The sequence below is a fragment of the Sphaerodactylus townsendi genome, linkage group LG07 (assembly GCF_021028975.2).
Source record: "Sphaerodactylus townsendi isolate TG3544 linkage group LG07, MPM_Stown_v2.3, whole genome shotgun sequence".
NCBI classification, from domain to species: domain Eukaryota; kingdom Metazoa; phylum Chordata; class Lepidosauria; order Squamata; family Sphaerodactylidae; genus Sphaerodactylus; species Sphaerodactylus townsendi.
The window spans coordinates 15,654,363-15,667,910 of NC_059431.1; the positions used below are offsets into that span (position 1 = coordinate 15,654,363).

The 13,548-nt window shown below is 47.1% G+C and overlaps 1 protein-coding gene across 1 annotated transcript; it reads right to left on the minus strand.

The window, feature by feature from the left end:
- Positions 1-188: 188 nt before the first annotated feature.
- STARD6 (StAR related lipid transfer domain containing 6) lies at positions 189-13,429 on the minus strand. The gene is made up of 7 exons (XM_048504069.1): positions 13,355-13,429; positions 10,929-11,018; positions 10,289-10,338; positions 3,549-3,675; positions 2,060-2,174; positions 875-968; positions 189-346 (listed from the first exon to the last, which is right to left on the minus strand). The coding sequence occupies exons 2-7, from the start codon at positions 11,016-11,018 to the stop codon at positions 202-204; spliced, it is 621 nt and encodes a 206-aa protein (XP_048360026.1). The 5' UTR covers positions 13,355-13,429; the 3' UTR covers positions 189-201.
- Positions 13,430-13,548: the final 119 nt, after the last annotated feature.

Consider the following 13,548-nt stretch of genomic DNA (forward strand, 5'->3'; position numbering starts at 1 on the left):
TGCATTTTCTGTGGCCATTTTGGAGACAAAATGGCGGACTTGATGGACCGTTGGCCTTCCTCATTGTGGCAAAGCTTTTTACGCCGTCTGTGCTCGCTCCCTTTGAAAAGATACCCTTTAAATGAAATCAAACATCAATGATAACTGCACATGTGTTAACTAAAAAAAACCACCCTCCTGCTCTCTGGTAGGCTTTTCTCATTATTTCAAGGCCTTTATTCCTGCTCTGCAATCCGTGATCAAGTTCATGAGGCTAGTTGGCATCACTGACTGTATTACTGAAGGAAGAAGCATGCCTCCTAAATCCGCTTGGATAATCGCGATCATCCTGCAGTGATTTGGATTTCTGAAAGAGACATAATTATTGGTTGATAAAAGACTTGACCAAATGTTCACTCTTTGGAGTCAAATATAATATTGCCGCTTTTTGGTTTACCAACTCCAGCCATTCCTGGTGATCTGAGGGAAGTATCTCCAAGAAGGCATCCTTGCTAGCAGTAGATAACATAGCATATATTTATTTATTTTTATTTATATATTTTTTCCGATTTATAAACCGCCCCATCCCCAAGGGGCTCTGGGCGGTGCACAACATCGATATATACACAATTAAACAGAGGTTCACAATAGTGACCACACAACAATCAATATAATAACTAAAATCCATTAAAATCTATTAAAACAGCGGTTCACATAACAACAACAGGCGTCCTATAACCCAGTTCATTAAAATCTCCCCAAAAAGAAGGAGAGGCCAGACTCCTCTCTAGGAGAGTAACATAGATGGAACCAGAATTAAGATGGTAAATAAGTGCATAAAGCATAAGGGGGCATATATAAGGACATTCTTCTGCAATACAGAATAAACACTTACTCTGGTAAGGGGTAACATGCATAGCTGGAAGGAAAAGTTTGACCACGAACATAAGAACGACACGGGGGGCATTTGTAATGGTCCACGCTGGTAGCTGCAAAACAGGATTTAAAATCTGTTCAAAGAGCAAGCACGTGGATGAATGTAATCTGACGTCTCAAAATAACACCTGTGTTTTCTGCAACGCAGTGTAAGACTTCTGCAAATTGTATATGACCAGTCACCAATATGTCTATCAGCACACCCATGCATCATTTATGTTGTCCACCCCCTATACCAGTGATGGTGAACCTTTTTGAGACCGAGTGCCCAAACTGCAACCCAAACCCCACTTATTTATCACAAAGTGCCAACCCAGCAATTTAACCTGAATGCTGAGGTTTAAATTTAGAAAAAACCAGTTGGCTCCCTCTTCCTCCGCCCCACAGGCTCGAGAAGGCCAGCCTGCTCTAGCCTCCAGCAAGTGCCGCTCTGGCATCTCTGCCTCCTCTGCCCCCCCCCCCCTCGGGCAGCAGCCACCCAGAGCACAGGCACCAGGCCCGCCAGCCAAGTCCTCCCTGCTCACCACGGTGTGCGAACATCAAACTCAGTGGCCAAGGCCAGCGTAGATGTGTGTGGGGTGTGTGTGATTTTCCGCCCCCCACATGATGAACTCTGTGTGTGCGTGCCCACAGAGAGGGCTCCGAGTGCCACCTCCGGCACCCGTGCGATAGGTTCGCCATCACTGCCCTATACTCTGTTCCACAGAAAGATGATAGTCAAGATGTATATTCCTCCCCCACAGAACAAAGCATGCCGGACCTTCTGTGCTGTAGAACGCTCCACCTGGGTCCTAGTGCCTACATAGCCCTGCTCCCTGCATCCATTTGAAAGTAAAATACATCTTGGCATAAATGCACTTGTACCGAAGTATCATGTTCAATAATGGTTTTGACAAAGGCAGCACCTAAAAATGAATAATTCTCATATTTGTTCGGGATTACATTCTAATGCGGAAGCATAATACAACTTTCTCAACTGCTGCACCTCAACTGTCCAAACTATCATCTTTCTGTGGAACAGAATATAGATGCCTCCACATTCACAGGGTTATCCCAGTGAGATATTCTACCAAGGGGTCACACATTTGTCTCATTCATACACATACCCGATTCATGCTGTTCCCCAAGAATAAAGATTACTTACAGTTGGTAGTGAGCAGACCGTTGTATTTTTTAATATGCACAAGGTAGACAAAATCCCTTGGTGGAACCAGCCCCAAGCCAAAACTGTGGGTAACACTGTGATAAATGTATGTGTCCTGCAATTACATTTTTTAAAAAATCAAGCCATAAATAAAAGACTCCTACAATAAATGAACAGGCAACAGGATTCCAGGGGGAAGGGTGAACATGGATAGAAGCAGAGGTGGGATCCAGCAGGTTCTCACAGGTTTCCGAGAGTAGGTTACTAATTATTTGTGTGTGCCGAGAGGGGGTGACTAATTGGTGGTTTTGCCACGTGATTTTTGCCTTAGTTACGGCCCTCCTCTCAGCAATAGCACGCAGAACTTGAAGCAGCCTAGCAGGAGGTGCACCAGCGTGCGTGGCAGCCTGCGCCTGCGTGCATTCGTTTCCCGCCCAAGGACCAGCACAGCGGCTGCGTCCTTGCCACAGCCCCGCCCAGGAATGCCCCGCCCCCGGAATGACCGTCCACGCCCTCGTCGCTTCGCCACAGTTTGAATCCCACCACCATGGGAACCTGTTACTAAAATGTTTGGATCCCACCACTGGATAGAAGTCATAACATATGTACTTGCAGAGTCATTAGATTTGTACATCTAGGCCAGTATTCTAACAGAAACTCTGCAGAATCTCAGTCCGAAATCGTTCCCATCTACTACTTCTTTCTGGGAGTGTTTAAAAGGGCATCAACTGAATCTCCTACATATTGCAGGCAAAGCAGCTGCTTCACCAATGAACTATGACAGGGCTCTCCAATCATGGCACCGGCCTACACCTTTACCGGCACTACCAAGTGATTTTAGAAAGTGAATGGGGCTTTTGCCAGCGGGGTGGGGGGGGGGGGGGGTATTGAAAAAGAGTGTCTTCAGAAGCCGCTGCCAACACACCCCAAGAATCTTCACTCAGCTGTACATGCACAAGGAAATATTTTTAAACAATATGTACATTTTATACAGCGGTTCTGCCTACAGTATCACGGTTACTATTACAGTTATGCAGCAAGAGTTTCTATTACAGTCACGCCCTGATATTTTGTTTCTCCAAGTTCAGGGTGGAGACATTCGGCAGCACACCAGGGTTCATAGAATCATAGAGTTGGAAGAGACCCCAAGGACCATCAAGTCCAACCCCCTGCAATGCAGGAACAAACAATCAAAGCACTCCTGACAGATGGCCATCCAGCCTCTCTTTAAAACCCTCCAAAGAAGGAGACTCCACCACACTCCGAGGTAGTGCATTCCTCTGTCACACAGCCCTTACTGTCAGGAAGTTTTTCCTGATGTTTAGGTGGAATCTTGTTTCCTTCACCTTGAACCCATTACTCCTCGTCCTGGTTTCTGGAGCAGCAGAAAACAAGCTTGCTCCCTCACCAACATGACACCCCTTCAGATATCTAAACATGGCTATCACGTTGAGGGTTCTAACGCGCTGTGTTAATTTGACAGAATCACCTGGTCAATCGTTTCTACAATCTTGTACGACTGCAATGACTTGTCCCACTTGGTTCGATACTCAGGAAGGTACATAAACGGAAAGACTTTTTCAGCCGGCTGTTCCATGGTGGCTTCCACGCGATATCTGGGTGCGATATAGAAGTCTGTCAGTTTAGTCAGTCTTACAAGCTCCATGACCTCAAGTCGCCATTCTTGCACTGTTGGAATCTTTGAAGTTTTCCGATTCTGGGGCCAAATTACTCTTGCAGCAGTAGATAAGTATTTAAACAGGTCAGCATATCTTTCTTTGAATCTAAAATACCTAGCAAACACATTTCAGGCTTCATCTCTATCTTATTCCTCTAGCCTTCCTGTATGTCCACCACTGATTATTATTTTATTATTTATTTACGGCACAACACAGGGTGGATATGTTCTCGGAAGGCACCCCCTGTGAGCAGACGGGCCGCCGCATGTTGGACCACTTTCAGTTTCCGGATCAAGCGCAAGGGAAGGCCCGCGTAGAGCGAGTTACAATAGTCTAGCCTGGAGGTGATCGTTGCATGGATCACAGTGGCTAGATCAGCATTGGAGAGGAAGGGAGCCTACCGAGGGGCCTGTCAGAGATGGAAAAACGCAACCCAGGTTTTATGGGCCACTTGGGTCTCCATTGAAAGAGACGATTCCAGGTGGACCCCCAGGCTGCGGACAGAGGAGGTCGGCGCCAATGTGACCCCCTCCCACACCGGCGGCTGGAAATCCCTAGCCTCTCCCCCCTAGCCTCTCCCCCCTGACCAAGCCAAAGTCTTCGATGGATTAAGTTTTAACCTGCTCTGCTGTAACCAACCAGCGACCGACTCCAAACAATGCTGTAGAGCTGCAGGGGCGGCGACAGCTCCCCCCTCCATCAACAGAATGAGCTGAGTGTCATCAGCGTACTGATGGCAGATCAGCCCAAAGCTATCTATTTCTTCTCATTTCTAGCACCTGTCACAGGGATGGAGCGAGGGGGGAAAAACACCTGGACGCGCCCCCGGTGCGTCACGTACACCCCCATCCCCTTGGAGCTACGCCTCTGACCTGTCAGAACCTTTCTTCATTTTAGCCAGCTTGTGAGGTATTATGTACCAGCGATGAAACATCTTATAATAATTCTCTATCTCAATATTTCCTAGGGCTTGTTCAATGAAGGCCAAGCATTTGTCGGTGTTTGCCCACCTCGCAAAACTGAAAAATTCTCATGCCGTTGGTGCCCAAAGTTTACCTTGAATAATTTGCATTTTGCACAATAACGTCATTGCTTTTCTTGCTTTTTCTGGTCTTTTGAACTTACTGTTATTTTCAGGATAATTGTGTGTGTGTATATATATGAATGTATCTAATTATAGAGGCCTACTAGGGTGGAGTTCTAATTCAAGGAGATGACAGGCCACCTCAGACATTATGAAGTCATCACTGTGAAGCTACCATCACTCAAACTACTACTATGGGCCACAAGACCAAAACAACATGTTGATGTAGTGTCAAAGGCTTTCAGGGTTGGAATCAACTGGCTGTTATGATTTTACAGACTGTGTGGCCGTGATCTGAATGGTTTAGCCAGTAATGTTTCACCCACATCTATAACTGGCATCTTCAGAGGCATTCTCTCAGAGATTTCTCTCCATGGCACAGTGTGGTGTTTTGTGTAGTTGGGTATTTGGTCAGTCCTTGACATGGGAGGGGAATGGGGTACATTTGTATGTGTCTAGGTGGAGTTCATTTGCGGTTGCATTTGTATGCATATGTCCTGGAGAACAAAATACTCACAAAGTAGACAAAACAAATACTCCAGCTTTGTAAAACAGAAAAAAAAATCAGTTGATAACCTGTGGAACTGAAGGATAGAAGATCACCAAAACATATGATTTAATAGAGAAAAGTGTATAAAAACAATTAAGGACTAATTTCACATAAGTTATTAAAGAAATAAATAGCAACCTCTTTATGTGTCAATACTCAGTGCAGGTGAAACCAGGTGCGTTTTTGTTAAATGTATTTCCTCTTTTTTTCATTTTTTTGTTTAAGTCTTTTTTAAAAATTCCCAGCTGCACAAAACATACCACACTATGCCATGGAGAGAAACATACTTTTAAATTTATTTATTTATTTGTTTGTTTATTTTATCACATTTATATCCTGCTCTGTCCCCGAAGGGGATGACCATAACAATCTTTGACAATACGCCAGCATGTGGCAGAAGTGTATCAAGGGAAAACGGCACCCAAGGGCAACACCTCCTCTGGGTGTCCCCCTGCCCCCGCCTCTCTGCAGGCCGGCTCCTGCTGTCCCCAGGGCCTGGAGAGGGTAAAAGCCTGCCTGCACGGAGGCTGGGGAGCTAGCTCGGCAGCAGCAGGCAACACAGGCAGGTGCTGTGGCCGCCCACCACCAAGCCTAAGGTGACCAGATGGTCACCTTTGTAAACCGGGATGGGCAGGTAGGCGGGCGGCCGCGTGCACGCACGGCCGCAGGAGCGCACGGCCTTCTGAGGCGCTCCCGTTTCCCACCCTGTCACAGGCCGGGTAACGGGAGCGCCCCACAAGGCCGTGCGCTCCTGCAGCTGCGCGTGCAGGAGGCTGCTGCACTGCCTTGTACCCCAGAAGGAAGTGCAGCAGCCTTCCAAAAATCGGGACACTTGTAAAAACCCGCAGGACAAATTGTTTTAAGGCGGGACTGTCCCGCCAAAAGCAGTACGTCTGGTCAGCCTAACTAATCCCCATTCCCTGCCTCCCTGCAGGGGGGCAGGGCTCGGTGGTGTGCAGCTGGGGTGCACACCGTTTTGTCATGGGGGGCATCCGGCACCTCTCCACATGACCCGAAGGCGTGCACCTGGGGACATGGGTGACTCTGTATCCCTATAGGCCATACACCTCTGACATGTTATTTTGTGCTTGTGGCCCATAGTAGCAATCTGAGTTATGGTAGCTTGACAGTGATGACTTAATAATGTCTGAGGTAGCCTATCATCTCCTTGAATTAGAATTCCACTGTAATAGACATCTATTGGTAGATACATTCATATATCTTACCATGACTGACTTCTGAAGATGCCAGTCGTAGATGTGGGCAAAACGTTAAGAGCTAAAACTATCAAATCACAGCCATAAAGCCTGGAAAACCCACAATAGCCAAAATTTTAATGGTTCCTTTTTTAAAAAAAAATTGGAAATGTTCTTACATTTCTTTGGGTTTAACCAACACAAGTAAAGGGTGAACTGAGACCTCGAGGTGAAAAATATTAGGCTTTCCCGAATTCCACCCTGATTCACTTCATACTTCATGCAATCTTATGCCACCAAGTTGCTTCCAGACAGCCCTTGCTCCACGATTCAGCCAAAACTGTTGTGGTTTTTGATGGGAGCAGGGGCTTTTGTACACATCATGACATAACAGTCTACCTTCTGGGTTTTCCCCAGTTTTGCTGCATTATTTCCCAAACATGGATTGTTCAGGGGGCACTTTCGTCTCTTTACAATAGCGCAGTTTTAGGGAGTATCCTCATAATGTCATCCTCTACTTCAGGGGTGTTGAGCTCACTTGTTATGAAGGCTGGATATGACATAAATGTGACTTGGTCGGGCCAGGCCCGGGGGGGCAGGTGTGTGTGACTGCCTCAGCTGGCACGGGGTGGGGTGGGGGTGGTGCTTGGATTGGCAAACCTGAAGCTGGGTGGGTGGGTGGCTGTCTTGAGAGGCTTATTAGGCCCATGAGCCAGCTGAGCCACACACACACCCCCACCACCACAAGGACAGATTGGGAGTGGGTGTTGCCTCAGCTGGCTCATGGGCCTGATAAGTCCCCTCAAAAGGCTGGATCTGACCCCCTAATGCCACATGTTTGACACCTCTGATCTGCCTGTCCCGCTTTTGTGTTTCCCCCCTTTTCTGGAATCTTTCTCAAACCTGGTTTGTGATGAGCTTTTGGAAAATATTTGTTAGTTTGCCTTTGGATGCTGTGAGGAGAGGGAAAGGTGGACTAGATGGACTCTGGTCTGATCCAGCTGGCTTGTTCTTATGTTCTTATGTTCTTAAAGTGTGCTGCTCTACAAGTCCTGCCCACAGGGGCACCATTTTAATCAGTTCGCTTGCCATGGTCACCATTCCCCCCACCAAAGGGATCGGGGGAGGGGGGGGCTAATATGAAAATCAGTAATCAATAGATCCAGTGGTGGGATCCAAAAATTTTAGTAACAGGTTCCCATGGTAGTGGGATTCAAACAGTGGCGTAGCGCCAATGGGGCTGGGCGGGGCACAACGGGGGCGTGGCTGGGCATTCCGGGGCGGGGCATTCCTGGGAGGGGCTGTGGCAAGGACGCAGCCGCTGCGCCGGTCCTTGGGCGGGAAACGAATGCACGCAGGCGCAGCGGCTGCCACGTACACCGGTGCACCTCCTGCTAGACTGCTTCAAGTTCTGCGCGCTACTGCTGAGAGGAGGGCGCAACTAAGGCAAAAATCACGTGGCAAAATCACCAATTAGTAACCTCCTCTCGGCACACACAAATAATTAGTAACCTACTCTCGGGAACCTGTGAGAACCTGCTGGATCCCACCTCTGAATAGATCCCTATAGTGCAATCATGTTGTAGCAAAGTAGTCTAATAATGTACCAGTCTAGTTCCTAACTTTCTTTTTTTTTAAGTGGGTCGTTACTCCTTTTGCTTATGACAATAAATACAATAAAATATTCCAGCAGCATATTTCCCCTCAGAACTTCTCAAGGAAAAGGACGAAAGACTTGCTGTTTGAAAAATGAAAGCTGGGGATTAACATTATTGCACTACAGCAACTTATACGATACTGATTTAGAAATTCTGAAAAAGCTCTTCAGTGGCCACAGTGAGGAAAGGCTCAGTTGCAACATTAAAATCAAACTAATATTTATTATAAGGTGTACACAAATAGGCAAATGAATAAAAGCTCTCACATCCCAAATACAAACTGCTAGCTTTACAAAAGTTGTAATGTTACAACATACATAGCTGATATCATTATCCAGTGACCAAGGCAATATGTGTTTCAGCCACAAAGGCAATTTTCACTGGTCAAAAGTAAATTGCTTTCTATCACACACATACAGAAAATAATATATTTTAACCATAGTCAGGCTTCCCCTCTCGCCCGCCCTGTTGGAGTGGGGTGGGCGCTTTCCTGGCGGACGGCGAGGCCAAGCCGCCGGCTTCATGCTTGCCCGCCCTGCAGGCAGCAGGGCAGGCGCACCAATTGCCCATGGCCGGCTGGGCAGTGCCGCAGGCTTTCCCTCTCGCCCACCCCATTCGAGCGGGGCAGGCGCTTTCCCGGTGGCCGGCAAGGCCAAGCCACTGGCCCCATTCTTGCCCGCCCTGCAGGCAGCAGGGCGGGCGCATCCATGTGCTTCTCAGAATGAGTGGAGCAAAAGGTAAAAAAAACCCAATATATACAGTATTATCTTTATTTTAAATGTCAAAAATTATTTGCGGCTCCAAGTGTTTTCTTTTCCCATGGAAAACGGGTCCAAATGGCACTTTGGGTGTTAAAGGTTCCCTACCCCTGACATAGATATATAAGCCAGACAATGAATTCCTTCACATGGTTCCTGCACTCACACAATAATCTTCATAATGTTATGATCTGTTGTAAAATTTCCAAATTTCTGGATGAGAGTTTCCTCAACCAGCAATGAGAAACAAATATACAATGATGTTTTGGGAGGAGGGAGCATCATTCAACCTGGCTATATAATTTCCAGGTGAAAACTTTGAGGTGACATCATTGCACTGAACAATGTCCTAGGAATTTCTCCAATCTCTATGGTAAATGCCACAGAGATTGGGGGGAATTCCCAGAGCATCCCTCTATAACAGTGGTGGCGAACCTTTGGCACTCCAGAAGTTATGGACTACAATTCCCATCAATTCCCTACAATTCCCTGCTGATGGCAGGGGCTGATGGGAATTGTAGTCCATAACATCTGGAGTGCCAAAGGTTTGCCACCACAGATCTATAATGTGGTTCTGGGCCCCTTCACATGTTTACTTCCATTGCCAAATCAAGCAGTAGCAGGGGACAGGATAGCGTGTACATATTTAGTAGTGATATACTTACCTTTTTTTTTTTTTTAGAAAACAGCAAGTAGTGAAGACATGTCCTGTATAGGTAAGGGGGGGAATGTAGCAAATCTCTGTGCAGACTCTTCACTACTTTTGAAAATGCAATGAGAACAGAAGAGGGAATGATCCCCATGTGGATCTAACTCTAGACTTTAAGATGCCATCAGACTGTTTTTTTCCCACAGTTCCAAGCCTGTGGTGAGTATGGCCTTTGCCATTAACACTTCCTCAAAACAGCAAGGCTTTTCTGAAGAAGAGTTTGGATTTATATCCCCTTCCCTTTCACTCCTGTAAGGAGACTCAAAGGGGCTTACAATCTCCTTGCCCTTCCCCCCTCACAACAAACACCCTGTGAGGTAGGTGGGGCTGAGAGAGCTCCGAGAAGCTGTGACTCGCCCAAGGTCACCCAGCTGGCATGTGTGGGAGTGCACAAGCTAATCTTGTTCACCGGATAAGCCTCCACAGCTCAAGTGGCAGAGCGGGGAATCAAACCCTGTTCTCCAGATTAGATACACGAGCTCTTAACCTCCTACGCCACTGCTGCTCCTTTTCTGGTCAACTTTGCTCACCAATATAGTTTGTATGGAGGAAAAGTCTCTACTTACTACACTAAAAGCAAAACTGATGTACTTACATATTTCCTGGGTAGTCTGTTGAAGGTCTTACTGACACTGTAATATGTTTCTCAGGTTGATAGGAAAGGAAAGAAAGCAAACAATCAAATGCTTCTACTTCAGAAACACCAGTAATGTAATTGCAAGACTAAACTATTTATTACTTTTGGATGGAAAGCAGTTATTTCTTTATATGTGGCTAGTTCAGGCCTGGTTTCAAAGTAGCTTTCAAGGACCATTCTGACCACCCATAGCAAATAAAAATTCTCTCCCAGTTATCAGATTGAAAACTTTTTAAAAATATAGGGGTTCATTTTCTCCCTCATTTGAAGTGCAAGTACGTTATTCGCATCTATTTATATTCTGCTTTTCTCCCCACTTTGGCTCAAAACAGTTTTGAGAGCATCTCCACTTTCTCAAAACATCCCTGTGAGGTAGGCCAGACCGAGAGTTTGAAATGGGTCCAATGTCGCCCAGCGAGCTTCCACGGTAGAAGCGGGGATTTGAACTCAAAGTCACCCAGGTTTCTAGTCGGCCAACGTATTCACTGTGCCACGCTGGCTCTCAATAGGCATAAATTCTTTTAGGCACACTGCTAACTTTGGGAATGTTACTTGCAAGAGAGAGAAAAAAACTTTAAAAATAATTAATTCCACTTACTCCTTTTTTAATCTCTGTCCATCCTGATGTATCCTTGATGTATGCCAGTATTTTCTTAGATACCTCTTCTGAAATTTTCTTATACTCCATCTATCCATCACAAATGCAAAGGGCAGAGTGTATCACAAAAAGAAGAAGAGGAGTAGGAGTAGGAGGAGGAGTTTGGATTTATATCCCCCCTTTCTCTCCTGTAGGAGACTCAAAGGGGCTTACAATCTCCTTGCCCTTCCCCCCTCACAACAAACACCCTGTGAGGTGGGTGGGGCTGAGAGAGCTCCGAGAAGCTGTGACTAGCCCAAGGTCACCCAGCTGGCATGTGTGGGAGTGCACAGGCTAATCTGAATTCCCCAGATAAGCCTCTGCAGCAAAAACAGATGGCAGCGCCGTCTTGTCTGTGTGTTATGCCACAATGAGTTTTCTGTGTACCTCCCTACTTACCTCTTAGAAGTAGAGGGCTGTCTCTTTGTGCCAAGCACTTATTGTATGGAGACCAGCAAACCAGATGGCTCAGTTCCTCTGTATCAAAGGTCCCCAACATAGCACCTATGGGCACCACAGTGCTCTTTTCTGATGCCCACCAAAAGTGGGCACTTTAGCTGTTGATTGGCCGTTGCCGTTGGAGATCTCATCGGCTGTGTGGATTTTAAAGGATGTTTGGCAAATGTTGAAGAGTTATTATTAGAGTTGCTCATAACCTCATTTCCTAACTTTTTGTGGTGGGTTCCACTTTCTGGGGCAACTATTTTGCGATCGGCTCCACCTAGAGTTGCCAATCCCCAGGTGGTGGCTGGAGATCTTCCAGAATTACAACTGGTCTCCAGCTAGAAATGTCAGCCTCCAGGTGGGATCTGAAGATCCCCAAGAATCACTGCTCCTCTCCAGATAACATAGATCGGTTCCCCAGGAGAAAATGGATGCTTTGGAGGCTAGACTTTGTACCCAATTGAGGCTCCTGTCCTTCACAGCCTCCATCTCCAAATTTCCAGGTGTTTCCCAACCTGGATCAAGCAACCTGACCACCATCCCCCACCAACGGCCAACGGGGACCTGGCAACCCTATGTCTTTTTGGCAGAGATCCGTTCTCCTGGAGAAAAAGTCTGCTTTGGAAGTTGGTGTCTACGGCATTATACCCCATTGAGGTTCCTCTGTTGGGGTGAGCCAACCTCACCCAGCAGAGCTTCCGACAGAGCACTGGAATGCCTGCACCATCTGTTGCCCTCTGGGCAGGTGAGCTCACCTGTCACAAGACCCCCATGACTCACGGTCATGGGATGCCCTGGACAAAGGAACAAAAGGTGCATACCCCCAGGTATGGATTAGGCCCGGACAGGAACGCTTCCTCCCGCACGTACGCAGTCCCTATGACTCATGTATCGCCCAGTATTGGTATATCACGGTCGAATCCTCACCCTCTCTCCAACATAATAGATTCCTGCGTGTGAAGTTTTTGTTTGGTTTGGTTTGGGTAGCTTGCTTTGTTGGCACTGAATTAATTGCAGTCTGAAGTGGCCCAGAAGCAATCTTAGTACCTCTCCTAAGAAGAAGATGATGATGAAAATGATGATAATGAAGAAAAGTTTGGATTTATACCATACCTTTCTCTCCTGTAAGGAGACTTACAAGCTCCTTTCCCTTCCTCTCCCCACAACAGACACCTTGAGAGGTAGGTGGGGCTGAGAGAGTTCTGAGAGAACTGTGACTAGAGCCCAAGGTCACCCAGCAGGAATGTAGGAGTGCGGAAATACATCTGGTTCACCAGATAAGCCTCTGCCACTCAGGTGGAGGAGTGGGGAATCAAACACAGTGCTCCATAGAATCCACCTGCTCTTAACCACTACACATCATGCTGGTTCTCAGAGGAGAAGGAAAGCAGAGACCAAGGAACTAGAGTTACTCCAGTCCGTATCAGTGAGATTAGGCTAGCGTTGCCAGGTCTGGGTCGGGAAATACCTTGTAGCTTTTGGGAGTAGAACTGGTGGGGGCGAGGTTTGGGAAGGGGAGGTGCTTCAGTAGGACATAATGTCATAGAATCCACTTTCCAAAGTGGCTATTTTCTCTTGGGGAACTGATTTCTTGGCTGCTGTGGATTTCCTGAAGATGCCAGCTGTAGGTGTGGATGAAACATTAGGAGCAAAACTACCAGCTCACAGCCCAGAAGTCCCACAACAGCCAATGGATTCTGGTCGTGAAAGCCTTTGACTATACGTTGAACTGATCTCTGTTGCCTGAAGATCAGTTGTAATCCCAGGAAATCTCCAGCCACAACCTGGGGATTGGCAACCATAGCTTAGGCTGGGGTATTTCCGAATAGGATTGCAGTGGCAGCGTCTAAATGCAGATCCTGCTCGTGCCAAGCTGCAGCACTTCCCTATACGACTGGGTCCATCCCCGGGAGACGCTGCACAGGTGCAGCCTCCTTCCTCACCTGAATGGAAGTAGGTGTTTGGGGGACGTCGCTGCATCCCTCCTCCTCGCTTTTGTTCCTCCCTCCTGAAGCACCCGTGTTTCCCCTCTGGGGGGCAGTGTGTCTCACGAACATTGTGATGCCATCTGCCGCGGGGCAGGCCGGGAGTTGTGGTTCTTTCGAACGTTGAGCGGCTGCAGGGCGCGGCAGACGAG